At 53.8% G+C, this 27,209-nt stretch overlaps 1 protein-coding gene across 12 annotated transcripts in view; it reads left to right on the forward strand.

Moving 5' to 3' along the window:
- Positions 1-2,892: 2,892 nt before the first annotated feature.
- The window catches only part of BIN3 (bridging integrator 3), a 47,597-nt gene continuing 23,280 nt past the window's right edge, over positions 2,893-27,209 (forward strand). The window contains exons 1-9 of one of the 12 annotated variants that reach the window (XM_068920455.1): positions 2,905-2,980; positions 3,505-3,880; positions 5,941-6,009; positions 6,813-6,882; positions 14,424-14,472; positions 17,994-18,138; positions 21,907-21,947; positions 22,527-22,588; positions 26,656-26,792. In XM_068920455.1, the coding sequence (XP_068776556.1) occupies positions 3,866-3,880; positions 5,941-6,009; positions 6,813-6,882; positions 14,424-14,472; positions 17,994-18,138; positions 21,907-21,947; positions 22,527-22,588; positions 26,656-26,792 (588 nt within the window). In that variant the 5' untranslated portion in view covers positions 2,905-2,980; positions 3,505-3,865. Of the gene's footprint in view, positions 2,981-3,504; positions 3,881-5,940; positions 6,019-6,270; positions 6,295-6,681; positions 6,715-6,812; positions 6,883-14,423; positions 14,473-17,993; positions 18,139-21,906; positions 21,948-22,526; positions 22,589-26,655; positions 26,793-27,209 lie in introns of those variants that run through there. The other 11 variants (XM_068920457.1, XM_068920463.1, XM_068920466.1 and 8 more) reach the window with 11 other exon arrangements.

Consider the following 27,209-nt stretch of genomic DNA (forward strand, 5'->3'; position numbering starts at 1 on the left):
CGCGGTCCCTTGGGACGAGGCACCCGGCTCAAAAATATCCCCGAGACGGCACTTGGAAGGGCAGGAGGGGAAGTGGCCGGGTGGGAGCGGGAAGAGGATGAGGCGCTCGGTGGTTCTGCGAGCGGGCGCACGTCGGCTGGCAGCCGGCCCCCGGCCCCGAGGGAGCGGAGCGGGCAGCAGCCGTGACGTTTAACTCCTCCGTGGCCTGCAAGAGACCCCTTCCCGCGAGGCCCTCGCCCGAGGGCGTTGCCGAGGGGCAATATATGTGCATGTGCATATAGGTATATATATATATATCATATGTATACTGGTGCCGGCGCGGCGAGGTTGGGGTTGCTCAGGACCCCCCTGCCCGGCTGGCGCGGGACGGCGGGAAGGTGTCGGTCGGCGGGGGCCGTGCGCTCGGCTCGGCGTTGCGGTGCTGCCGGCCGCGCCGGTAGGAGCGCCGTGGGGACGGGCGGGCGTCCCGCGCGCTGGCCGTCTCCCTAGGGAGCGACGGGGTGGAGGGGGGGGGGCGGCTCTGCCTCCGCTGCCCGGCGTGGGGCGCGGGCGAGCGTCCCCGGCCCCGCGTTTCCCGTCTCCGGATTTGCATCCGCAGACGGGCCCCCGGAGCCGGGGTTGCTCCTGCCAGGCCAAAGCAGACGTTCCCGTTGCTGGAGTTTCGCTACGGCTCTCGCCGGGGCAGGCTCTAATTTCGGGGAGCCGGGGCGGCTCTGCCGAAGGGAATCGGGGTGATTCCCGGCCTTTCCGGCGGGGACGGCAGCTCGGGGCGGCCCGCCTCGCCTCGGGGTTGATGCCCGAGCGGTTTAGCCTTCGGTGACCGCTAAGCCGAGGGGCGAGCGGCTGAGGGCGCCGGGAGCTTAGGGGGCCGGGGCGAGGACCGCCGGGTCCCGAGCGGGACCGGCACGAAGCCTAGGTAGGAGCCAGGTGGACCCGAAACCTCCGCGTCCCAACGGGTCGCGCCGGCCCCCGAAGGGCTGCGGGGTTTTTCCGTAGGTGCAATGGCTTGCGCTGGGAATCGGTGAAGCCGGAGCCAGGCGGCGCGGGAAGGAGGCCGGTCCGGGGTGGCACGGCGCTGCCTCCTCCGTGCCACAGCGAGGAGTCACCGCGGTCGCTCCCGGGCTTTCTGCCCCCCTCCCAAAGGATTAGGTGGAGCAGGGAGGAGGAGGAAGGCATCCGGCGCGGTGGGGCTCCGGGGTGTGCCGCCGCGCCGGGCACCCCGCCTCGCCCAGCCGAAGCCGCCGGCTCGGGGCCCGGCCGGGGCCGCGGTTCCTCCCCGGGGAGCCCCGGCGGCCCCGCTCCCGGAGGGATGCACGGGACCCGGCCTCCCCCTTGGCGCGCCGCGCGGAGCGGCAAGGTGAGGAGCACCCTTGGGTGGCGGAACGTGTTGAGTGCGTGCAGCACCTTGCACGAAAATGTTGGTTGCTACGGAAACACGGCACTTTCCATCCCCATTCTGGGCTATCTGTGTTCTGGGGAGGAGGGAAGGGCTTGCCAGTCACGCACCATCTCAACACAAGTTGCCGCCTTTGCTTTCTCAACCACCTCTCTGGTTTTCTGAGGAGGCCACCAACACCTTGCTCCTCACCCTTGCTGAGGGTCTTCAGGGCTTTGCAAAGTGTTGCTCGACCCTACGAGCCCTCCTTGGGACAGGGCTTGTTTCCGAGGAGGAGCACCAAGAGCTGAGGGCCCTTCCCGGGGCTGCAGGGAGCCGGCCGCCACGAGGACCCGCACCCGGGAGCTCCTGGGTGGCAGCTGGCAGCTCTTGGCGCCGCGGATCCCGCTGTGATCCGCTCCACCTCCGCCCAGCGGGGAAGCTGCTGCCCAGGCTGCCCCGGCGGGTGGCTGCTCCGGCATCCTCGCGCCCCGGGGCAGGGGGGGGACCTCACCTCCCTCGATCCCCGCGCGCTAATCCCCTGTCCTCGCCGGTGCTGGTAACACCTTCCCGGTTTAGCATCATCCTCTCGGCTGCGATTACCGCCCCGTGCACCTGCGCCTCCGGCCGCCTAAGCGGTAAAGCCCTCGCTCGCTCCCGTGTCGTGTTTTGCTCGTTTTTGGCCGGAGGCGGCGGTGATGGGCGCCTGGCCTGGGGGGCGGGGGGGGGGCTCGCAGGCGCTCGCACGTCCCTTTCTTTAGCGGGATATTTGCCGGTTTACATGTTGTTTTGGCTTTTTTTTTTTTTTGGTTCCCCTCCCTTTACCACGGAGAGGGGGGCAGAGACGAGACAATTTCCCCGTCCCGCCTCTCCCCCCCTCCCGAAACCTGCTGAAAGTTATTTTCCTGAATTTCCCATGTTTTGTATTGAAACTGAAGATACCTTTTTTTTTTTTTTTCCTTTTTCGTTGGCAGTTTCCTTTCTGAAAATAACTCCCAAACTATAATTTCCTCCCACTTGCTCTCCCCCCCAACCCCCCCCCACCCCGCTCATTTGGATTTGCTGGGCGCAGCCATGCCGTTGCGCCTCGCGCCGCGCTCTCCGCCGGCCCCGGCCGGGCTCGGACGCCCCCTCCGGCCGGTTCTCCGCCCCCGACGGAGCGGGGATAATGGGAGCCCGGGGATGAGCTCGGGCCGAAAGAGACCCCAGACCCTCCGCGCGTCACCTCACGGGTTCGTTTGCTGCCAGCCAGACCCGGCCATAGCTGCCGTCCCCAGCGCCAGCCGAAACACCGTATATATATATATATTTTTTTTTTGGTTGGTTTTTTTTTTGTCTTTTTCTTCCTTTTTTCTCCCCCCCCCCCTCCGCTCCCGTCCGTCGTTCACGGGGCTCCGCCGCCGCCACCCTTCCCCCGCGCCCGCCTGTGCTGCCATATGACGTCACGGCGCGGCCCCTGACGTCACGGCACGCCGAGGGTTAAGCCTCGCCTCCCCGCCCCGCCCCGCCCCGCGTGTCGTCATGGCGGCGGCCCGGAAGGGGCGGGGCCGAAGCACGGACGCTTCCGGGAGAGCGGCGCCGGGGCCGGCGGGGGACCATGAGCTGGTGAGTGCGGGCGAGCCCGGGGGCCCCCCGCGGCCCCGCCCCGCCCCCTCGCCCCGCCCCCTCGCGCCCCGCCCCCCCCTCCCCTCCCGCCGCCGGGGGGCCGCGGGTTCGGGGCTGACCTCCGCCCGGTCCGGCTCGGCCCGCCGCGGGCGTGCGGGCCCTCAGGGCCCGGGACCCCCGTCGGGGGGGGGGGGGGGGCGAGCGTCGACGGCCGCTGGCCACCTACCGGCCCCGTGGTGGGGGCCCTGCTTAAAACCGGCTTCTTGGCGCCGCGACGTGAGGCACCAGGGCCTGGGAGCCGCTTTCTAAACGCGGCTCTTGCCTGAACTTTGGGGGGGGGGGTCAGAGGCACGTGGGTGACTCCGAGCTTTAGCCTGCGGCCGCTTTTGGTGAGAGATCAGGGTTTTGGGGTTTTTTTTTTTTTTTTCTTTTCCGGGAGGAATAAAAGGTCAGAAGTGTTGGGGGGGGGACGGGGACTCGTTAACTCGGTCGAAATCTTGAGGCTCCTCTTTCTTCCTCTGCAGCAACCCCCCCCCCCCCTTCGCCCCGGGGGCAGCAGCTCCGCTTACGCCCAGGGGTCTCCGACCCGGCGGGGGGTTTCCTCCGCGCCCGAAGGACACAATCGCTCTCAGTTCGCTCTCGAGGCCGGGCCCGGCCACGCCAACTACAATAGTTGCTTAATTCACGCAGGCGAGGGCCGCGCCGGGGTGCCGCCGCGCGCCTCCGAATGAATCGGCCGATTGACGCGCGCCCCTTTCCCCGACCCCGAGCGAGCGGCGCGTCCTGCCTGTCCGAGGGAAACCATTGTCCCGGGGGTTTTGCCCCGCTCCCCGGACGTCAGAGTGAAAAACGTCCAGCGGTTGATACCGCTTCGGCGCCTTTGAGATGCTGGCGCAGCGGGTGAGCCCTGTTGCACGCCTCCAGGACTGAAGTTTTCTTTGTGCGGCGGATCTACTGCTATTTGTTTGGCTTGAGCGTGTGCCTCTCTCCAACAAAGCGTATCGTTAGACCCCTGTCAGCAGGCTCAAAGCCCCTTTTTGCAAGGGTCACCGGGGTCTTTGCTGCAGCGATTAGTCAAAGGGACCGAGAGCATCAGGGCTCTGAAGTTTTATTGTCGGCTCTGTCCCGTAATGCAGGCTGGAGAAAGTGGCTTGTAAGAGCTCTGCTTCCGTTTTTGCTTCTCTACGACTGGAGCGCTTGTTACCTCTCCAGGCCTGATTAATTTTTGCAAAACTCTTTAGGATCCCCAGAGATTAAAGAGCAAAGAGGTTGTTTGCAAGCTGGATGGTAGATGCGTTTTGAACTGTGTGGTGGTCATCCTTTACTTTTTCTAATTCTTTCCAAACTTGACCGGCGGGGCTCTCTGCACCACGTCAGAAATGGCAACGGTATAATTCCCATTATACAGACCGGGGGGGAGCTTGGATCAAGAGAGCGTGTGAGTTAAGCCCGTGGCTACATGACCATCTAGTGACAACGGCTAGAATAAAACCCCAATTTCCTGATTTAGGCAGTGCTGTCTCTCTTGACTTCTAGGCTAAGCTTTATTTAGAGCACAAGTAGGCTTGTTTTGGGAAACAGCCTTTTACGAACAGATGCCATGTTTTCTGAATCTTTGTGAAGAAGAGTGGCTTCCTTAAGGCTTTGTGCCTTGGGTTATAGTCTCTTAAGTGAAAAGCTGCAGGGTCAAGAAGTTGGTGGTTGGCAGGTTTGGAAGCTGTGCCAACCTGTCTGCGACGGGTAGGCTGTTTGGTGTGAACGTTGCTTGCGCACCGGGGACTTAGTGGCTCTGTCATCGCCTTGGTTTCTTTAAACACAGCTTTTCCGTGGTTTCGGCAGCTTTTCTGGCGGAGCACGGTTTGCTAAAGGTAACCCAAGTGGTACCCGGCTTTAGTCCTTCGTGCCGGGCGACCTCCGCTCCCAGTCCCTGTCTCCATCCGCATCCCCCTCTTCCTCAGGGCTGACAAGGTGCGAGGCTGTCCTCCGGTGAGGTGATGTGTTTTGGAGGAGAGGAAAACACCCCAGCGGTTACCCTAGCCATCGTTTCTTTTAAAAAGACGAAGAGAACCAAAGCGAGGGCTTTTACTGTGTCATCATCCTCAATTGCTTGCGAGCGTCTAATTTGTGACACTCTGAAGGGTTTTTAAGGTTCTTGGAACTGCATAAAGCCAAATGCTATTGGAGCTCATGAGCAGACTTCTGAATGCCTCCTCTTTCGGTTCTCCTGCTCTGGCAGGTGATTTTGCCGAAGGGGAGGGGGTTTTAGTAGCGTGACGGATAGATATCTCAGTGCTGCGTCTCGGCACCGCTGCAACAGCTGGTATTTACTGGGAGAAAAAATATGTTAAGCAAATGTTGATAGTGAGCCACTGCGAAGCACGTGTTTTCTTGTGGCAGGGCAGCGTATTCTTGGTCTGCACGGGGGGTTGCCACTGCCGGACTGCTAAACCATGTGCCGGTTGGCAGGGAGCTCTTACTGAGTGCACCGAAGAGCTGGCATTCGTTTCAAGTCAGGAGCGGCTCTGTGATACTGAGCTCCCCAGACCTTTATCAGCTGAGATTCAGGCAGACCGTTGATGTAAACGGGTTTCCAAGATATTTGGGGCTGGCGGGGGTGGGAAGAGAAGGCCGGAGTTTAGCTAGCAGTCCCAGAAAGGACCGTTTGCTGTGGATCTGTGGACTGTTACAGAGGGCTGAAATCGCCTTAGAGAAGGTCTTGGGAGGATGGGTGTTGGGAACAGCTGGGAGGTGGCAGGCCTATTTGGGTTGTAGCGCAAGAGTAGGTTGTTATTAATTTCATTTTCTGCGCTTTGGAGCTGCGCTGTGGCCACGTTGGGTAGGTGCTATGCAAACACAGACCGAGGCGCGGGTTTTTTTCCGGTGAATCAATATTGTTATTTTTCCCCAGCCCAAATCACAGTCTGCTTGTGGTCAGTGGCAACGCTCTCCCTTCTGTCCAGGTTTCAACGAAACCGGGATCTGGAGATTGGATAACATTAGACTGGATGAGGCAACCGGATGCCAAAGCGGTGAGCGAGGTACCCGTGGCTGATGTCTGCCCAGACGCTAGCTGGGGGATACTGCAGCCTGCGTAGTACCCCGTCCAAGACGCCCTGCGCGTTGCCGAAACGTCCCCAAGAAAACACAGCAGCGAGACCCAAACGCTGTGTGCTGGCCCCCTGCAAACTGGCTGGCGCAGGCGCCTCGGGTCCCTGCGGCGTCGCGCGAGTCCGGGGCTGGAGCAGCTCGCGGGAGCAGAGCGAGGCATCCCTCTTAGCCGCAGGAGCAGCGGGAGAGCGATCCCGATGCTTTGGGTGAATTATCACATGGTTATTTCTTAATTATTATTTCCCCCCCCCCCATGTTCTTCGTACAGGTAGCTAAAAAACAATGTTATAGTTGAGCCACAACCTTGTTTCACAACCATGCTTAAAATGGATATTTTTGTAGCATAGTCAGGGCCTAAAACAGCCTTGCAGAATTCTGCTCGCCCACGCGCCTGGCGTGAGTAATTTTCTTTTGATGGGTGAGTAAAATATCATTATTTTTTTCATGCTCATCTTGGAATGGGTGGGAGAGTCGATTCTGACATTATTTTTGATTTGCTTACCACTGACACGGCGCTTGGCTCCGTGCAAGATGTGAAGCTATGAACAGCCCCTGTTCTGAAGCGCTCGCAGTCTGAGGGCCCATCTCGCTGCTGCTGAAGTTGAGGGATGCAGGAAGGGCTGAACGTGGGTGCCTCGTTTCCCAGGGCTGATCTAAAACAGCATAAAATGCATGTTTACATCTTCTTTTTTTTTTTTCCCCCCCCTCTCTCTCTCTGCTGCAGGGGCTCACCCTGACATCCATTTGTTGGCTTGTTGCCTGCACGTTTGCCGTGAGATGGAGTTGCGATGCAGGTGCGCGTGCCCTGAAGACGCTAGTTTCGGAGGGCTCCAGTGCCTTAAACCCAAATCACTCGCTCTGCTCGCCATCCCAGTGACCTCCCCTCTAGGCTTCGCCGGAGAGAATCAAGCCAGAATTTGGCGCAGAGTCTCTCCTAACATAAGCTGTTTGTGATCCATTTGAATAATTTTTTCCTTTTGCATTAGTGTTCTGTTTGGAGCGGTTGCTATGAGTTCTTATAAGGCAGGGGGAGCGGGGTGGGACGGTGCATGCGGTTTCCATGGACACCGTGTAGTGCAGCACGGCATCCAGAGCGATGCGATGGATTAATTCCGACTGCGTCCGTGTTTATGCCTTTCTCACCTGTGCAAGCTGGGGCTGGAATTCCCTTGCTCTCGGGCACGCTCTGGGGCAGTGGTTAGTGCCGTAAATCTGCGTGTTTTGTTGTGTTTTCACCAGCCTGAAGAAGGCCGAGGTCTCGAGATGCGTGGCTCAGGTGTCGGGGATGAATGTTTTCGGTTCATCTTTGTACAGCGCCGCGCACGCTGCCAACCTTCCTCGTGTTGCCTCTCCTCGGGTCTGGTCCTAGGCTATGTCGAGCGCTTCTTGTTAGGGCTCAAGAGCCCTAGTAAAACTGTTACTCCTGTCCCAGCAGCTATTGGTGGTGGTTGCAGCTGCTCTTGAACCTCCAGGCCTTCAGGGCACCCTGGTTTTCCCATGAGACATCATGGAAAGAGCCTTTGGTGGACGAAGGAAACGATGCCGTGGTGAAAACAACACCTCAGCCCTGCGCTGGTGCTTCCACCTCCGCGGCCCGTAACGCAGGTGCTCTGTCGGTGTCCGCCGGGAGGACGTAAGCGGTGGTTTGGCAAGCGCGGTCGATGCTCGAGGGGGCTGGGAGCGGGACGCGCCCGCGGTCGGCGCTCCGCCGGGTCGCTCCCGGCGCCAGCCCCGTTGTGCCTCCCGAGGCCTTCCGGGGAGAGCGCAGACGGCCACCGCTGGGCTTGTCGTTGCGTTGGGAGAAATCCCTAGTCGTCTGACTCCTCCTCGCCCACCCATCTGCTCTTGCGTCGCAAAGGCGACGTGACTCACCCTGGAGCTGCTTAGGATGGGGTCACGCAAGGGTGGCTGGCAACGTCCTTCCTGCCAGTGTCGTCTCATTCCTTTTCCGTTAGTTGGCTGAGCTATCCCAGCGCTTTCGCTGTGGCCACGGGACAGCGAAGCAGCCTGGAGGACAGTAGGTGTCGAGTATCTGACCCCTGGGCCACGTCTGACGGGCTCAGTGTGTTCCCGTGGTCCCGCTGGCGCTCGTGAGTTCTGCAAAATCAAATTTCTAGGACAAATTTCTTGCGATTGCAAAGGTAGTTTCCTAGTACGGCCTTCTCGTGCTACTGTTTTCCTGAGCGGAGAAGGGCTCTGGAGGTAAAGCTCCCTCTGGCCGTTTGGACGTTGACTCAAATTCAGCTGTGACACATGTGATAATACGACTTAGCAGCAATTAGAAAGCGAAAGTCGTTACCTAGAAGTTTACCTCATTCTTCTGATGTTCACGACCTTCCTGCTGATGTTTGCAGGAACGCTTTGATCTGACCTGGATAGTGTCTGGTCCTGCTAACACGCTGGTCTCCTGGCTTTAATTAGAAATCAAGCGGAGTCCTCTGCAAAGCATGTGTTTGGCACAGCCTGGGAGAAGGGAAGGTCTCGCCACCGAGCAGAACAAGTTGGCTCGGGGTCTGGAAGAAAGGCCCCGGACTGTCGCGGAGGGGGGACTCTCCGGGATGGCTGAGGGCCAGTTTTCAGGAGGGCTCGCCTTCCTCTGAGGATCAAACGTAAACGGCCAGGCTTTTTTGAAGTTCTCGGCCCCGCAGTGTGCCAAAACCTTTGGAGAGAGCAGCCATTTGTGTGGGCCAAACTCGGGGGCCCGCAGCTGCCTGGGATCCCCGTCATGCAGTACAGGAGACTTAATGTCATGGTTCTGGCTGCAGTTAGAATATGAGGTTTCTTTCCTGCGAAAGAATTGATATTTTTGGTGGAAATTCAAACAGTGAAAAGTTCTGGCTGAAATCCAGGCTATACTGGCTTTCTGGCACTTGGGTTTTTTTTTTTTTTCTTCTGATGAAAAAAAAAAAAACCCCAAACCTGAAACTTTCCATGGAAAGTGGGCACTTTTCACAAAATATTAATTTAGTTGATGATGTATAAAACAGCTGGTGCCGCTGGTTAACCCCACCCTCAGCGTTGAGACCTACGGGCCCGGCTCGCCGCGTGGCGTGCTGGCACATACCGCTCCTTTCGGAAACGTTTCATCTCGCCCTCGCTCGGACGACTCGCAGCCATCAGCGAGCTCGTGTCGCTTTTTGTGAGCATCTGGGAGATTGACCTTGACGTCCTGTCCGGAGCTCTCGTAAGTGAACGTGTCCCTCCCTATCAGCTCTCCCTGCCCTTTCGATTGCACGCGGGTTTTTTCCTTCCTCCCTTGCTTCCTCGACCTGCTGTGAGCCAGCTGCCGGCTCCGCTCGCTGTCCCCAGGGGCCGCGGCTTATCGGCTGCGGGTGAAAACGATGCCTGCTTATCCCTTGCTGATCTGAGAGGGGTCTTCTGAGGCCTGATTAGGGGTTGCAACGCATCCCGAGATGTTCGGATGAAAGGTGCTGTCGCGGGTTGGGTTTTTTCCCCCCCGCCCGCCCGCTGATGATGTCTCCCTGGCGCCCGCTGCCCGGGTTCCCCGCTCCCTGCCCGCTTCGGGACCGCCGGAGACGCCCGGGCTCGGCCCAGGGCTCGACGTCCCGCTCGGCAGAGCGTCGCAAAAGGACGGCCGCCTCCCTAAATTAGAAATGCTTCAGTCTGATTCACTCTGGCAATTCCTGCGTGGCTTCGTTTCAGGGGACCGGCGGCGAGTGGGAGGGGGAGCCGCGTGCTTTAAGCTCGAGCTCCCTGCAGACCTCATTGAGCTGCGCTCCCCCCCTGCCCGCGAGGTTTGTTTGCAACTCCCCTGTGCATCCGGAGGAGAGCTAGCGTCTTTGGTGTGTGGCCCTGGGTTTGCACATGGAAAAGCCAAGTAAATATATGACATTGCTGGGGAAACTTCAGAGAAAATTAGCCACAGCTTCTCCCACCTTCCCCTCCCTGGGGTTCCTGAACATCCCTGAGTAGAAGCTCGCAGGATTCTCTCCACCCACACTTTTTTTCCTACTTTAAGCTATTCCCACCCCCTCCCTTCGGTGCTTCGCCCTCCTCCCTCCCATCTGATCTCCACCGCCTGCCCGCGGCCGAGGGGCTGGCGATGCGCCGCGGGGCCGGGGGCTTCCCCGGCACGAGGGGCTCTGCCTGGCCGGGCTGGGAGCGCTCCGGCTGTGACTCAGCTTGCTCACGCTGTTTAGGAACATGATTTCAAGGGATTTCACACCCCAAACACAACCCCAGCTTTCTCTCGCTCAGCAGAAACAAGAGATCTAAAAAGCGCCAGTTCTGTTTTTTCCTGCAGCATGTGCAGACCCCTGCTCAGCTTTCAAGGTAACTTTTAGGGCTGTGGTGGTGTATGACACACCTGTAACCCACGGTGGTAAAAGATACCAAACCCTCTCTCCCGAATTTCTTTCCAAGATGCCCATGATGTGATTTCTAAACAGAGTAATATCCCTGAGGGCTTTTAAGTTTTTAAACGTTACGGTACCATGAATTTCTGTGACGTTACCGTGTCCCGTACGTATTGTCATCCCCATGTTATGGGGGGGACGCTGAGTCACAGAGGAGCAAAAATTCTTGATGCCAGCAGCATCTTGCAGTTGCGTTTCAAAGCTCTGGGTGTATCCATTTATTGTAAAACCTCAGATAAGATCTGTACCTCTCTTTCTTCTTCTTCTTCTTTAGTGCTTTTGTTCCTGCTTATGCGTTTTTTTTTCTTCGCAGAACCATACTAAAAGGCAAAGATTCAGAAACCAGGAAGATTATCTCCAATTGTAAAATAGCAATAAAAAAAAATTGGTGAATAGACAGTAGTTGCACAGGGTTATTTTTTTTAGAGGTTTTACTGAGACAGACATAATTAGCCAACCGGCATCACGATGCTAATAGAGATATTTACTGTTTCAGAGTGTATTTGTAGCTTTGTTAAGCGCTCTATTGACTTTCTTTTGTTCTGGAAGAAAGTAGCTGAGATTTTTTTTTGTTTGTTTTGTTTTGTTTTCCCCCTCCCCTCCCTCTGCCAGATAGAGGAGCCGGTCCCAGGGTCCCAGCCCGCCGGCAGCCGAAGCGGACCCAGCGCGCCCTCCGTTGCGCCAGCGTAAGGCGAAGCGCGAGGAAGAGGGAGGCACCGGGGGCGGCCGGGCTGGTGGCGCGGGCACCGCTCGAGCCGCGCTTCTCGTGTTCGGTCCCGTGCCGGCGCGGGTTAGCGCTCGCGGGCAGGAGCGGTGCCGTTTGGCCGGCGCGGGCGCTGCAGGAGGCCTGATGCCCTCCCGAGGCCGGGGCAAGGCTTCTCCCTCCCTTTTTCCGCTGGCCGTTGTATAAAGCGGCAGCTCCTTGGCCTCGAGCGGCTGGTGCGGTTGGGTGGGAACCCGAATTGAGGCCGATTCGTGGTTTTGCTCGGTCGGTTCCCAGGCCTCTTTCAGTACGAGATTTGCCTCGATTTGGCCCTGCTTTTCAACAGGCTTCTCTAAATAGCCTCTTCCCCTGCTTTGGCAGAGCAGGGGTTGGCGGCCGGCTCCGTTTAGATAATGCTTTAATCGTCGTTTTAATAGCGCTGTCCCCGCGAGGAGCAGGCACGTGTGGTCTCAGCTTGGCAGCCCTGCCTCGTGCTACCCCTCGGCGCTTCCCGACCTGGCCAGCGCGGGGCTGGCCTTGCCTTGCCTTGCCTTCCCCGATCCCCCCGCTTCCTGGCCGGACACGCTTTCCGTTCCGGATTGATTTGCCCGGGGCAGCTCCGTCTGCCTGGTTCCCTCCGGCTGACGATGCTCGAGCGCCGCTGTAGAGAGCTCTTACTCGAACCCCTGCTTATCCCTGTGTTAGCTGAGATTAACCATTGACAATGGAGAAACGGTGATCTCTATTTGTACATCGCGTTAACTCTTTTTTTGCCCAAGTCAATTCATTCTCCTGGGTAAAGAGCGTGGTTTTTTTTTTTTTTTCCTTCCCCCCCGCTAATTTACCATTCGTTTTGCATCCAGCCGTGGATGCTCAGCAGTCGTCCAGATACTCCCAGCGTGCAGGACCTCGCCCCGGCCCCTTGCGCGGGGCACGGATAAGAAGGGCTCAAGGGCATTGGCTTTATCTTTGCCGGGGAGCAGCTCTTGAGACCGCTGTCGCGGCGCTTCTCCGCTTTGTGCCTGCCTTTCCCCATCGGCACCTCGCCCCCCCCCTCCTGGGAACGTGGGAAGGAAGGAGCGCTGCTATTTAACGGGGCGCTTTTTGAGCTCTTCCTTGGGACGTCTGGGCAAGGTGGTGCAAAGCCGGGAGCAGCTCGGCTGGTTGCCTGCCCCGTGGGAAATTTGAAAGAGTTGAACCCCTCCGTGGGCGCTCGTTGGTCGCGGACCGACCGGCGGCGGAGCCTCGCGGCTGCTGTTTGGGTGGAGGCAGCAGCCCCGGTTTGGCGACTGCGTTGCGTCCCTTTACGCCGAGGGCTGCGTTTGAGCCTCTTGCAACCCGCAGCTTCCTTTTTCTGGCTTTCTCCCAAGCCCTAACCCAAACCAGCTACGGATACGGGCTCTTCCTCCTTCCACTGAGACGGGTTTCTGCCGTCGCCTCTGAAGGCTTCTAGTGACAGCACCTGATGCCATATAACGTACCAGGGTGGCCTGCGCCTGGAAGAATACAGGAGTGACCTCATTTGAGTTTATATTTGACCCACGTAGGAAAACATAAAGGAAGACAAATCCTTAGTTTTTTGCTTTCTTTCCTGTAAGGCACCACACACCCAGTTATTGACGGCGTAATTATATGCCAGCCGAGTGGTTGTTTATAAAAGAAGCGTGATTCACGGCTGCTGGGCCTGCCACAGGAGCTGGAAAGGGTTAACAACCTAAAATTATATCAGTTGAACCCGGAGCACAATAAACAGGAAGTTCTCCAGAAATTTTAAATTTAAACATTGTGACTAAGGTTGGCTGGTGCTCCGTGAGCCGCTCAGGAGGCCTGGGTTACAGTCCAGGTTTATTATTGGTGGCTAATTATACCATTGGTGGCAAAACAATGACAAAGATTGGCTGAAAGGAAGCGAGGAAGGATCAGGTCGTTGGATAACGTTGTTTTTGCTTTCGCTCCCCTCCGTTCACGTATGGCTTTTCCTCCATAGCGTGGCGTTTGTGGAGCGTGGCACTGCTCATAGCTGGATTTTACAAAATGCTCGGCTAATAAAGATATTTTCAGGGGTTCAAAATAGTCGGTAGAAAGCGTTCCCTGTTGTCTGATTGAACAGTGTTAGCAGCGTCGGCGCACGGGAACGCGTAAGTAAAGCTGATTAGAAACCACTGGAAAACCAACTCCTCTGCGTTGCTGTCCAGCAGTGAGAAAAGCAAGCTGATGAGACAATACGACCGTCGGCCAACTTAGAGCCTTAAAATGCATTTTAGTAGCTTAAACTTTGGGGAGCAGCATGAGGATTCGGTGAGGTCCGAGAGGAGGCTCTGGCCCCGTGCCGGGAAGCGCCTCGTGCGCATTCGGGACAGGGTGCCGTCGCAGAGGAGCTTGGGCGCGCTCTGGTTTAGACATGCCTGAGAAGAGGTGCTTGCAGTTTATTATGGGCCAAAATTTTACTTTTTAGTTAAACCAGTATAATGCAGGAAACGGTTTACGTTGCGCGATTTTGGATGAGATATTTTAACCACGCAGCACCTCTCTGACTTAATTGAATACATTGAAAACAGCAGCTGAGGATTTTTATTATACTGAGAAGTGAAAGAAATCCAATTATTTTCAGGAAGGCTGCGTGGCTGTAACAGCCTGACCGAGCCAAGCTTACATACGTTGTGTAATTTATTGTGAGTACTCTTCACCTTTGAGCTAGCTCGCGCGGGGAAAATAATTTAGGTAACCCAGATTTCACTAGCAACCATATTAAAGATTTGCAGAGTGAAGGCTGTTCTGCTGGCAGGTGAGCCGTTTCTACAGCTGTTGTATCAGAGAAGTCCTTTGAAGCAGCTCACAGCTCCAGACACTCGGGTTGTTCCTTTTTTTTAATATCCTCTTTCTAAATATTTACAGGGTTTGTTATTTTTTTCCTCCCCTTCAGATTTGTTTTTAAACGTAGCGTGTTCTTCAGCGGTTTATTTTGCCGAGGAGCGCCTGAAGCATGCACTGCTGTTATTTGCATGACTGGGACGGCGACGGCATGGGGAGAAAGGAGCGCTGCGGCCGGCGATCGAAGCGCTAACCTCGGGAAGAGGGAGAAGGGCTCTCGAAACGGGGTCCGGGGCGTTTCTGCGCCGGGGACGGCAGCCCAGCTCCCCCGACAGCCTTCGCCGCGGACGGGTCCTGCGGAGCTCGGGCTGGGGCGCGACGTCGCCTCTGCGGCCAGCTCCGCTCGCTTACGTGTTTCCTCCTCTCTCCCTTCTCTCTTTTCCAGGATACCGTTCAAGATTGGGCAGCCCAAGAAACAGATTGTACCCAAGACAGTGAGTAAACCCGTTCCCCCTTTTTAGATCCAGCCTTTGATCATGTGGCTGATGAGTCAAGCCAGCACTTTGACTCGTCCCACTTTGTGAGTGTGCGCGCGCGCCCGCGTGTGTGCGCGCGCCCGCGTGTGTGTGTGCGCGCGTGGGAGGGAGAGGTGAGTGAGCAGAACCTGTTGCTGCGTTTGACCACCGCTCGGTTCCTCGTGCTGGGAGCGAGGGGGAGTCCCAACCAGAGCGAGTGTTTTGGTTTGGGATCTGTTCCTTGGAGGGGGGAGAGCTCCTTTGGTCTGGCACAGTTTTCCTAGGAGATGGCTGCACGGGCTTCCTTCCTTCCTTCCTTCTTTCAGCAATGGCTTGTTTGTTCATCCTTTCTGAGCAGATGGAGGAGGAGGAGTGGTTCAGATCGCTGAATATAACTGTTTCCAAAGAAAGGCTTATAAGCTGAGATGCTTAGTGCTCGGGCGTGAATTAATTTGTGCTGCACAGCATTTGCTTTAAAAGCAAATTAAAAAAGCATTTTGTATTCTCATGTATTTGAGACTCCTATCCTAAGTGCTGTTACTTGCAGCTGGCTGTGGTATTTTCCCTTTTTAAGCAGATGGTCTTTGTCTTTGTCCCATGCAAAAACGCTATGGGTCCTCGCAGTAGCTGTCCCTGAAAACTAACCTGTACACCTGCTCTAAAATAAGTACCCTGACAGCAAGCGCGGTGGAGACCTTGTCTTTATAACGGCATTGGTGACCTAATCCCTTGAACAGACTAACATCTCTGATCCTTCCTCTCTGGGACGCTCATCGCAGCTAATTCCTCAGGATGCGTGGGCACTCGTGTTTACGGGGCAGTTTCTCCTTGGGACATGACATTTTCCCCTGGAGGCAGCGGGCTAGCTCTGCCACTCCCTTCATGGCTTGATTGTCATGTTTTATTTTAAAGGATTTGGTAGTTGTGTGCTGCTGTAGAGCAGCAATTTTCTGTAACAGCTCCAAACTGTCAGTACAAAATTTACGCCAGGCACGCGATGAAGTCAAGTACCGATGAAATCGCTCAATCGTTTTTGCGTCTCTTCAGCTGCCCTTTTTCCAGGGGCTGGAGACCAACAGGTGGAAGTGGCACTCTCAGCGATCCCTCAAACGGGAAGCGATGCAACCCAGCAGCCTCAGGCGATTCCACCGATCCCTGTTCGTTCAGGAGCCCCCACGTTACCTTGTTCTAGCGACCTCCAAGATTTTGCCTCTCATCCGCTTTCCCGTGCTTTCTAACACTGCTGTCCTTTCAGGCTGTTGCAAGAACCACCTGCTCTGCAACTCTGGGTGTCTTGAACAGCTTTCTTGGACGTCTCCATCCCACCAGTTCTCACATCCAAATTCACTATATTCTTTCTTCTGCCAGTGCCTGCTCATTTCCCTTTGCTACTGCTGCCGTTTGCTGTTGTGAAACGTTTGCCTGAAAGACCCTCTCCCCGGCGAGGTAGCCTGGCTCTCGGCATGCAGCCTGCGCTTGGCGGGCCGTGCACGCTTGCTGCTGAAATCAGCCTTCCCTGAGCTGCGGCAGGAACCGGGCTCCCTGTAAACGAGTGGTTGCACCTTTGAGGGCTTTCTTCCCCCTGAGCGGCTGGTGTGTTCTGTTCCGAGGCAGTTGTTGGCAGGGATTGCTTTATATATATGTGTGTGTGTGTGTGTGTGTGTGTGTATTAAATAGAACAGCTCAGAATATCCGGCAGGCAGAGGCTCATTCAGTAGCGTTAGCAGTTCCAGGCCTTTTCCCTTTCCTTCCTTCCTTCCCCCTCTTCCTCAACGCCCTGAAGAAGAACAACAAGTTTTTGTGTCGACGACTTGGTAACTCGGAGCCGGTTGCCAATTTTTAAATGGCTTCCACTTGCCATTTATTGATTATGATGATATTCTCCAGGCAGCAGATAGGTGGAAAGCAGAAAACAGGAAGCCCAAAGCCTTGTAACCTCACAGTAAGTGTAAAGTGCAGCTCCTCAAAGAAGAACAAATGGCAGGAAACCACCAATCTCCCCTGGGAACAAGAAGCTGAGACTTGCCCTCGCCTCAGTTTCGCAGTGTGGAAGTGCTGGGCTGCTTTGTAGCTTGAGTGAACTCGAGGCCCCCAAGTTTACTACCTCCCAGTTGCAGGCTGAGGCCTTCCATCTGTGCGGGCTTTTGTGAACAGCGGTAGCAGCCGACAGTCTGGTTTTGCTGCCTGTGATATTCCAGATGTTGGCCTCTGGAGCCTGCTGCAGGAAGTGGGAAGGTGTGGCATCTCCAGGGCTGCATCCCAAGCTGATCAGAAGGGAAGTGGTTGCGGGTAGAGGATCTCCCACTCACAGAGATTGGACCACAAAAAAGGAAAAGAAGAAAAGCATTTGTCAGAATGTAGCTTACTTGGCTCTCCTTGAAGCATGCTAATTCAAGCACAGAAGAGGGAGAATCACTTTGCCAAGAGAGACTTAGCTCGCCAGTGTGCCTTTTTTCTTTTTTGATTAAATGATGCTGGTGTTGGTGTCAAATCTAGGCCGGTAGTAATACCAAAAGGCAATTTGTCTGGGCTGCAGAAGGAATTAGTCATGACTCCTTGTGCCCACTCGCTCCTGATCCTTTGAAGAAGGGCATGGTGTCAGCCACGGTTTAGCTCTTCAGGTAGAAGGAAACCCCTGTAGAAAACATCGGCTGGTGAACTGAAGTGATCTCCCGCCCCCCAGACATGCCACTGCTTTGTTTCCACCTTAACCTGGGCAAATCCAATTCCAGACAACATAATCTCTCCCCTCCTCTCCCCTGAAAAGAGCAGCTGTCACCGGGCTTGTACAGAGGCGAGGAGCCCGGTGGGAGGACCTAATGCGCAGTGAGGACCTGCTGTCAGCGGAGCTGCAGAGGACATAGTAACACAGCCCAATTAAACTAATGCCCAGTGATAGGAGTTAAACCTGTTAGAATTATATCTCTCTGCAGAATGTTTATTGTTCAAATCCGATGCACAGATGAAGCCTCTTATGGCAGGGATGTTCTTCCCTCCCCCAGGACAACTCCGGTCTAAGCGGAGGTTTATGCTGGAACCAGAATCGCGGTCGTCTCCCGAGCTCTCTTGCGGCTCCAGCTAACTGAAGTTCAGCTGTGTCAGCCCGAGGTTGTGCCCTGCTCTTCACTGGGGCCTGGGTTATCCGAGCCGGCAGGTGGCTGGGGAGAAGAGCTGGCCGCGTGTCCCCACGGTGCCCGCGGGGCCCAGAGCCGGGCCCGCCGCCTCCCGCCCGCTGCCCGGCGAAGCTAGGGGAGCCAGCTGGCTCCTCTTCCCTCTGGAAAGGTGGGAACGCGGAGCATAGTCCCTTGGTGGGGTCCCGTGGGGTGCAAGCAGCCGGTTTTACCCCTCTCTCCCCGCTCGGTGCTCCGGTCTGCGCTGACTCAGATGCGCAGCCTCCCTCCGCTGGGTAACCTTGGGTGAGTCAGCTTGGCAGGGAGCAGAGCCCTGAGCTGGGGGCCTGCCGGCCTGCCAAACCTCCCTTCCTTGACTCATCCCCACAGCTTTGCGTTCCCCCCGGCCCCTGGACAAAGGAGCTCCGTGAGGATCACGCTTCCACTGCAGCTGCCTCCCGTCAGCCTGCGTTTCCACTGCGCTCGACGAGACCACTGGAAGTCTCTAAATAACGGCGTATATGTCACAGAAAAGGTGGGGCGAAATTAAACGACACGAATTAAATACTTCTGCTCCTTTTCCCTCTTTTCATTAAATCTTCAGCAGGGCGTGACCGATCTCCGCGGTGTGGAGGTACACGCTTTTTCCCTTCATAGCCTACCATCTAAGCAGCCCTTCTTGAAAGCACTGTGCACCTCCTCCAGCTTGCTAGAGGGTGGGCTTTTGGGGCCTGCCGGTTGGTGAAGCCCACAAAATCCTAGATATGTTTGTAGTCGGTCTGCAGCGCCGCTTTGGCTCAAGACTTTGCTGTCGGACACAGAGACTGTCGTGTCTACTGCTGCTGTTGCCCTTCGCCCAGGTTACTCACAGAAATTCTGCCTTGCATCTCCTCCGGTTGAATGAGATGGCTACAGCCCAGCAGAAGTTCCAGGTTATAACAGAATTTCTGGCCTAATTATTTGGGTTCATTTTTTGGAGAGGAGGGAGGAGAAAGCGTCTGCTTCTTCCCTCTTTTTCCCAAGACCCATGAAGAGGCTGAGACCACTGGAACATGTAGAAATGAGCTAGTCCTCCTCCTCCAGGAAAAGAAATTAACCTCAGGGGGGATAAGAAGGTTCATCACAGTTCCTTATTTCCATCTCTTTGTAGTGTTGGCTTTGGTCTTGCTTCATTGCCTTGTAACCATGGTGTTTATTATATTGCCCTTAAAGAAGGTAGGGTGTTATCACAGGTGGAAGGCCCAGTGTTTGCAAACAAAAATAAGTAGGTGAAAAAGAGGATCATGATTTTATTTCAGTGCTCGTTAAAAATCATCGTTCTTATGTAGATTTAAATAAAAAGCTGTAGAAGAGCAATCCTACATTAACTAACCCATATGCCTAGAAGAAAAAGCGTTCAATACAGAAACACGTTTTGATTTTCAGTTTTCAGAAAGAGGCTGCAGAGAAGTGGGATTATTTTAATATTACGGAAACGTCCCTTAAGGATATTGTAATTTTCTTGCCTGTACTTCTTGCTCTCGTCATTCTTAACGTGATAATCCTATCCATAGCCTTTTGCCGTAAGTGTCGGATATGTGTGGCCGTTGATGATAGCTACTGGGAGTGGGAATTAGTGTACCCTGCAAAATGTGCTTGGCTTGCTCTCAACTAGTCCTTGCATGCTCCACGTGCCTTTGATACACCGGTTGTTGCCTTCCTTATATCTGCATTGCGTGAGCCACTGAGAGCAGGTCTTACCTATATCGTGCATCAGGGGCCCTGCTTCTGGCCGTTTGTATCGTGTATCTGGGCCCCTGCAATGCAAATGAGAGCAGTAATGACTGGTAGGGCTACATCAGTGTGCAGACTGTGATGACTGGTAGCCAGTTGCTATTGTGGGCGTGAAAAATAAGAGCAATCCTTGGGCAGCTGTCTCTGCATAGATGGCACTGGAGATGTGAGTCAGGCCAGGCAGCTGAAGCGCTGCCTGGTAGGTTCACCTCGCTCATATATAGAAAGCACACAAGAAAACCAGGTGCAGTGTTTCAGGGAATCTTGGAAGTCCTGGAAGAGTCTTGAGGGCATGTCATCTAGAGAGTCACAGGGTGTGAAAGTAATATCTTCACATCCATTAGGCAACGGTGCCTTTCTCTCATCTGCAGGCATTGCACAGTAAAGGGAGACCTGAACAAAAAAAGGGACTGGGCAGATATCAAGAATCTTTGCAGGTAGTTTCGTTTCATGACCGAAACCTCTGGTCCTCTGTGGAACTGATTGCCGAGCCTCCTGAACTTGGAGAGGGCTGGAGCTCCATGTCAGGGGAAGGATCCCACCAGCCTTCAAAGGACATATTTCTGAGTCATGCCCGACCCTCTGTGGTTTGCAACCAAAACAATTCACACATAAGACATATAAATAGAATGCAATACTCTGTGGTTATTTTTGCAGCCGGAACAGCCATAGAAATATGGGGTGATTTTTTACTATGTGCTGGTTACCTGACCTCCAGGCACCAGCTGCTGCGGATTTTTGCAGAACTGTGAACCAGGCAGTAGTCGTGTGAGCTGCCCCCACACTGATCCATGCCTGTTCTCCAGCGACCATTTTTAGCAGCAAGAAAGGGAGTTTGAGCTCCGTGGAGCTTTTTCATCAGCAGGGAGAGCCAGCATGCATCCCTAGGATGGTGGGATCTGATGGTGTGGACAGCTGTCCACTGGGAATTGGGCTGAAACTCAGCACGCTCACTTCCCAGGCCACTGGCTGCCTTTAGATTGGGCTGATAGAGTCGCTGCACGGTGTACATGTGTCTGAAAGGGCAGATCAAAAGGTATTTAGGAAAGGAGGTTTCAAGAAAACTGAGATACTGGGCTCCATCTTAGAATGTTGGTATTTTAATAGCAATTTTGACTGAAAAGCACATGTCAGTATTAAGTGTTCTTGCTTCACATAGTGTTGTTGCATTGAGCCTGGGATTGAAATGCCGAGGACAGCATGCAGATTTGGAACAAACCTTTGGATCCTTCTAGTCCTGGCTGCTTATAACATTTTAGCATTTCCTTAATAACGTGGTAGCTTGACAACACAAATGAACCCAGTTTTGATCCTATGACAACAAAAGCGCATGTATTTACTCTGGGCTGGTCAATTGAAAACCATTTGCTTATTTGCTCGACGAGGTGTGGAATGAATGTTTAAGTGTGTGTTAAAACAGTCAGCATGGAAGGAAAGTTCCTTAAAATATCTTATATCACTGGAGACTTGCTGCCAGATAGCAAGTAGGAGGAAGTAGTCATTGATGTAACATCGGGAGAAGGATGAGCTCTTCAGCTTGCGTGCTCCTTGCAAGCGCAGGTTTCTCTTCCTTGTGCAAGGTGCTGCAGTCCAGGTGGACTGGTGCTCTGCTAGAAATATGTGACCTGAGGGAGTTGTAGTTATATGGTGGACTGTATTGTAGGAGTGTACATGGGGGCAAATGATATGGCATGGTTTTGGAGACTGGAGGGCTCAGTGATGGCGTGCGGGGTATTGGGAGGGGTGGAGGTGTTGTCCAGCAGTGCTGGACAGTCAGGGATGCGCTCTCTAAGGAGGCCTGGACTGTTTCAAATCCGGGTTGAGGCTTTGGGTTTGGAGTAGTCCAGGTTCTCCTGCGGGTCCCAGCCTGTGCAGCAGCATGTGGAGTGGGTGGCGTCCTCTGAGCTGTTGCAGAGGCTCCGACGGGGGAAGGACGGCAAAGCCGGAATACCAGAAGCCGGAAGAAACAGAGCTGATGTCAGTCACGGGTGCAGAAAGCGGTGGTATGCGGGCAATTCTTCATACGCTATGAAGTGGGCTTAGGTGATCCTGTACAGCATGGTATCAGAGGAGAAGGACGTACTCTCTGCTTCTGGGGTGATCATGCCTCCAGGAGAGAAGAGAGGCTCGTCTCCTGCGAGCACTGAGCTGCGCTGGGCAGAACAGACACTGCAGTAACCGAGCTCCCGTGTCAGTGTGTGTTAAGCTGCGGTTTCTGTGCTTTTAGGGCCTTCCCGTTCACTTTGTCAGCTTCCCGCTCGTGTGCTGGAGCACATCCTTGGAATGAGCTGGTGCAGTTGGTGGCAGTGACTTTTGCTCTAAGATAGCCTGGAAAAAGAAAAAAAAAAAGATTTCATTTACTTTTGAAACTTTTACTTCCTATTACAGCTCTAGCTTATGCTTCTCTGGGTTCATGCAGGCATTTCCTGAGGACAGGTTTTGCTGCGCAGGGTCTGGAACGGTCGGGTAGCTGCCACTCCGTACTGCACTGCAGTGTCTTTGAGCTGATGTGAATCTCTTCTTTCCACAGGTGGAGAGAGACTTTGAAAGGGAATATGGAAAGCTTCAGCAGTAAGTGTTAACCATACTGGTGAGACAAGAATAGTAGTGTACCTATCTGTTGTGCCATCTTCCCCGGAAATTTTGTCCAGTTACGCTCTTTCTAGCAAACCATTTGCTGCTGTATAATTTCTAATTGTTCAGGGTTTCTTTCGTTGGTGGGTGTTCAAAGGTGTCCTAAAAAGTATTTGCAAGGGGTTTGAGGGTTGCAAATTATGACAGCTGTAAAGTAAAGAATGCAAAATTCACAGAATGCAGTGGGTTACCCAATGGTTCGACTTTTCCGAGGACAAATACTGGTTTTACCATACTGACTGTGTCATGTCTGCTCATAGTTATCATCTGGAAGCATATGGGTTTACCATTTGTAGTAAGTAAAAGGATTTAAGAAAACATGTGACTTTGAATAAGAGGTCACCAACCTGAAAAGGTTGAAAAACATCTGAGAACCTCCTGAAAAGGTTAGGCAGCACTGAACTTTATGGATGTTTTTAACTCACAGCAGCACATACATGAATTGTTACATATCTAATACATTTTGATTTGTTTCTTTACAAGATTCAGAGTTTGCCTTGTTCTTCCATCTTTCAGATTGGAAGATCAGACCAAAAAACTTCAGAAGGACATGAAGAAAAGCACAGATGCAGACTTGGGTATGTGACTGTAGGATACATAGACTGTGAACTTGGCCACAAAGAGATGAAGTGACTTTCTCAAGATCACATGAGTAATCTGTGACAAGTCTGGAAAACAAATCTAGATCTCTCAGTCCCACTCAGTTTTCTTAGTTACAAGGCCATCTGCACGAGGGCTGCTTGCTGAGCGGTAGCTCAACCAAGGGAACAGAAAGTATGTTATGGGCTTCGTCCGTATCTCTTGAGCTGACTTGTTTGTTGTGTGGCCTTGGACGAGTCACTATCCTGTCTTTGTCTCACTTTCTATAACTGAAAAATAGGAGTGATTATTCCAGTTCTCATATTAGACAAGCAGCAGGAGTCTCCAGCTGAGACTATTGTGCTAAGCAGTGCATGCTCACGTGCTTCAGTTGAGGACAGTTTATGCTATCTGAAGCCAGAAAGTGGGATGAGCATTTGGGGGTCTGTAGAGCACCACGTTGGCACTGGATGCCTGTATTTCATGTCTACGAACTGCTGACGTGGTGGTTCCCATTCAGGAATAACCCTCCTAGTTCTCTTAATGGCTGCTTCGTTTGGCTTGACCTCGTTGCAGTGGGCGATGTAGGAAGCAATAAACAAGTCATCTCTGCGTGTACTGCCACAGCTGCTGGCTGCCGCGTGTGCAGAGAGTGACATCTGCCCTGCAGGTGTCCCGTCCCCATGCACATCAGCCCCTGCCCGCTCACTGAATAGCTTCTCCAGTAGGAAACCAGAGTGACCGCACCACATGGCGCGGGGTTTAAACAGACATGGGAGAGACTAAACCGTCTGAAGGAGGGGAGCTGGGAGAAGTGGAATTAAGTGGATGCCGATTATTGAACCAAGCAGGGCAGCCTGCTGAAACATGCAGCAAGGAACTGTTTTAAACACAGATGGCTTTTCTCAGCATGTGGTTTGGAGCAGTCCCTATTCGTCCTGGGCCCCCACAGCTCCAGAGCCAAGGCAGATGCACCAGCGCAAGCAGGTGTGGGCTGGACTGGTCCAGCATGCATCTCGGGGGAGCGTGGTTCACAGAGGGGTGGGAAGGAGCCCCACCAGGCTGTTTGCCAGCAGGAGGGCTGGTGAACGTGGGGCTTCCCATGGTACAGGTTCTCACCTCTGTGTATGGATGCGTGTGCGTGCTCAGGTATTGCCAGAGAAACACAGGTCCTGCCCGCTCTTGCGTGCACTCTGCCACCCTTCCAAGCACGGTGCTGGTGCACACGCATGCTTGCTCAGGGAGGACAGTGGGAAAAGCACCAGTAACCAGCGCTGCCGGAAAGAATCCTTTCCAAGGGGAAAACTGCCCTTTCGTGGGACCCTGGTCATTGTCAGGGATCCTTGCTAAGTTTTTCCTTGTTAAGGATTCCCCTCCCCTCCCTTGCAGTGGGCGTTGTTTATATGGAGCATTTCAAGTCCCAGAGGAGCTGTGGGAGGACTTTCTTTTTCCGTTCTGCTACATGGCAGAGTCACAAATGAGCCTTGGCCAGATCCAGTAAGATCTGATTTCTCATTTAAAGGCATGAAATCATGAGTATAAGGGGAGAATTTGAATGTGGTCCTGTGAAGGAAGGGGAGATAAATCTGACCAAGCAGTGAGGACTGCTCTCCTCGCCTGGCAGTGCCCGTAACCAAGAGGAGATAGCCAGGCTTGCTTCTTGCTTCGCTGACGTTTAGCCCCCGTGTCTGCTGAGTGTGGCAGCGCACCAGCTTGTTGTGTTCTCCTGAGTGTCTTATTTCTTCCATTGTACCTCTGCATTGAGGGGGTTGATTATTCACTCTGCCTGCAAACATTCCCTGCAAATTGGACCTGGTGGCTGAGTCTCCACCTTCTGCCAAAATAGACTCAGCTCAGAACAAGACCGATTCCTCCTCCTGTGCAGAAGTTTTCCTGAGAGACTCAGCTGCTGCCCTGCCAGCTGCAGCAGCATGGCTGGGAAAAGGGTATGGGTTATTAGCAGCACTCTCTGTACTGTGGCTGACAGAGATCACTAACCCCCTTCCCCGCCCTCTTTCCAAACAAAAAACTGGTATTAAGGAGCAGGAGGATGTTCTTTAATTTGAGGCGAGAGCTCTCCTTTCAAAACAAAATGCAAGTGCTCCACTGGATCAGCGTGTTGAGCTTTGCTCTCTGGAACGTGCAGGGCTGCTCTCCGCTACTTTTATCTTGATTCAAATAAGCAGCGATTCCCTAAAGTCAACTTTCTTTCGTTGGAATCCAATCCCGCACGCTTGCTTTGCGGAGAGCTGAGCTGATCCCCCTCGAGCCCACGCCGGGAGGCAGGTGATGCTCTCCTCCTCTGCTCTGCTCTGCTCTCCTCTCGCAGCTCAGGGAGAGGCGCGTGGCGTTTTGAGACCGCCTTCGCCGCTGCGAGTGGGGGACGCCCTCCGGTCCCTGCGTCCCCGTGCGCGGCCGGGGACAGAGCGTGGGCCGGCGTCGGCAAAGCTGCCTTGGGAGCAGCGGCAGGCAGGTAGCTCTTTGCAGCTGCGAAGGTGAGGCCAGTGATGCAGGGGAAATGCCTTGCCCGAAGTCACAGAGCAGAGCAGGGCTGGGGAGTCTTGTTTCCCGGCCTCCAGCGTAGCCCCGTCCTGCTGTCCCCATCTCCCCTACTTTGTACAGTTTCAGTTCTCTTCTTTTGAAGGGAAACTGTAATTTTTCTTCCAGCTGAATGAGTTCTGCCATTCTTAACTCGGTCCCATTTTGGCACAAATCCTTCCTCAGATGTGGTCACACATATGGATTATATCCCATCTGTTTAAAGGTTTAAATGTCTAAACCCTTAATGTTTGGATAATAGATGGATACGGTAGCTTTGTTATTCTGTAGTGAGCGTCTCATTGAGCTTCCCAGCTATTTAGCTTCTGAGCTCTCTGTATAATTGTGTGTAACCTTTAAATCAGAATGTTTAACCCCTTGATTTATGATCTTAAGCTCCATTATTCAGATGACTTTAACTTTCAATATCTGAGTTCGTACAGTAGGAGTCTTTCCAAAGCTCATCTGTAGCACCGCTCAAGCATCTGGCTTTCTGATCTTAAGCTGGAATAACTTCCAGCAACAGTGCTGACAAAAAAGAACGTTTTTTTTTTTTTAGTACCAATGCCTTTTTGCTCTTTTTGTTCCCTTATATATTGATGCTTGCTTTTTTTTTTTATTCATTTTTCCATTCTATACCGTAGTTATTTCATTGTTCTCATGTAGTGGTCCAGTTATAGGGATTTAATTTTCCTTTTGAAGACCAAGCGTGTGGCTAGGAAGAGAGGTGTGTCTGATGGAAAGCAAGCAGAAGTGCCCAGCAAGATAGGAACTGCAGCCCAGCAGGCTGCGAAGCGGGGTTTCGGGGTTTCTTGGTGGCAGTCTCTGGGCCTGCAGAGACTTTAGCCATTGTACTTTCCTCTTGCTTTTGGAGGTGGTTTCCATGGGCAGAAAATTTAAGCTCATTGAGGGAAAGTGCTTAGCTAGCTTGTTTCTCTGGTGCTTGTGTAATGCCTGTTTTGAGAGTAAAAGAGAAACCTCATGTTCCAGGCCTGTCACTATGGTCCTTTTCCACCAGCACTAAATCCTCTTCAAATATATATTTTTGTAAAGCTCTTTGAAAGACTTAATGGACTGTGATTTTCCTCATTGTGGAAGAGCTGTAGCGAGACTGAGAGTGATACTTAATAGTCTGTCGAGAAAAGATATATTTAAAAAAAATTACTTTTTTAAAGAAAACAGTGCTTTTGTTAGTCTGGTATTATTTCTGGCAACATCACAAGCTTTACATCTAAGTGATCCAGACTTAACTTATATAAAAACAGTTCTCCGGGTGTTTACACGAATGAATTGGTGGTTCTTCCATTGTTTTCTCTCAACTACCGGCAAACATCCTCCTGGAAAGTTGAGCTGAACTCTCCTGAGCGGCTGATGTTCCAGATTTTGTCCACGATGCCCCTTTGCAGATGCAGGGCGCCTGCAGAGGTTCCCTGGGAGCAAACTGTTGCGCGACTGTCCTGCAAGGCCGTCGCTGAGACGTGACCCTCTCTGCTTTCCTTTGCATGCTTACTGATCCCGTTGCACGCAGCCATGTCAAAGTCAGCTGTCAAAATCTCTTCGGACCTGCTGTCTAACCCCCTTTGTGAACAGGATCCCGTCTTCCTGGAGATGGTCACGGCTTTTGACACAGCGATGAAGAGGATGGACTCTTTCAACCAGGAGAAGGTGAATATGGGTCAGGGCTGAAGCGAGGGAGACCAGGGTGTGCTGCGGCGCTCTCCCCTCCAAACAGGTCCTCCTTCCCTTTTTGTCATGATCAAGATGCTTTCCACATTAAGTTCTCCATGAGCTTTTGCAACCTTTCTGCTGTCAAGGGCAGGGGTTCCTCCTGTGACTGTCTGGCGCTGGGCTTGCTCAGATGTTAAGGTTTCTGCAGAAAACTCCGAGGTTTGTTCTCTCCTCTCTCTCCTGCCCGTGTTTCCTGCGTGACGTGCGCCGTCACGGCCAGCCGGGGAGTGGCAGAGCGCTGGCAGCCGGTCCTGGGCTCTCTTTTCCCTGGCACATCGCGCCGTGCCAAGCACCTAGAGCAAAGCGGCCCGGCGTGCCAGCCGCGGGACAGGAGGTCCCTTCTGCGCCCTCGTG

Source organism: Struthio camelus, chromosome 27, assembly GCF_040807025.1.
Source record: "Struthio camelus isolate bStrCam1 chromosome 27, bStrCam1.hap1, whole genome shotgun sequence".
Taxonomy (NCBI): Eukaryota; Metazoa; Chordata; class Aves; order Struthioniformes; family Struthionidae; genus Struthio; species Struthio camelus.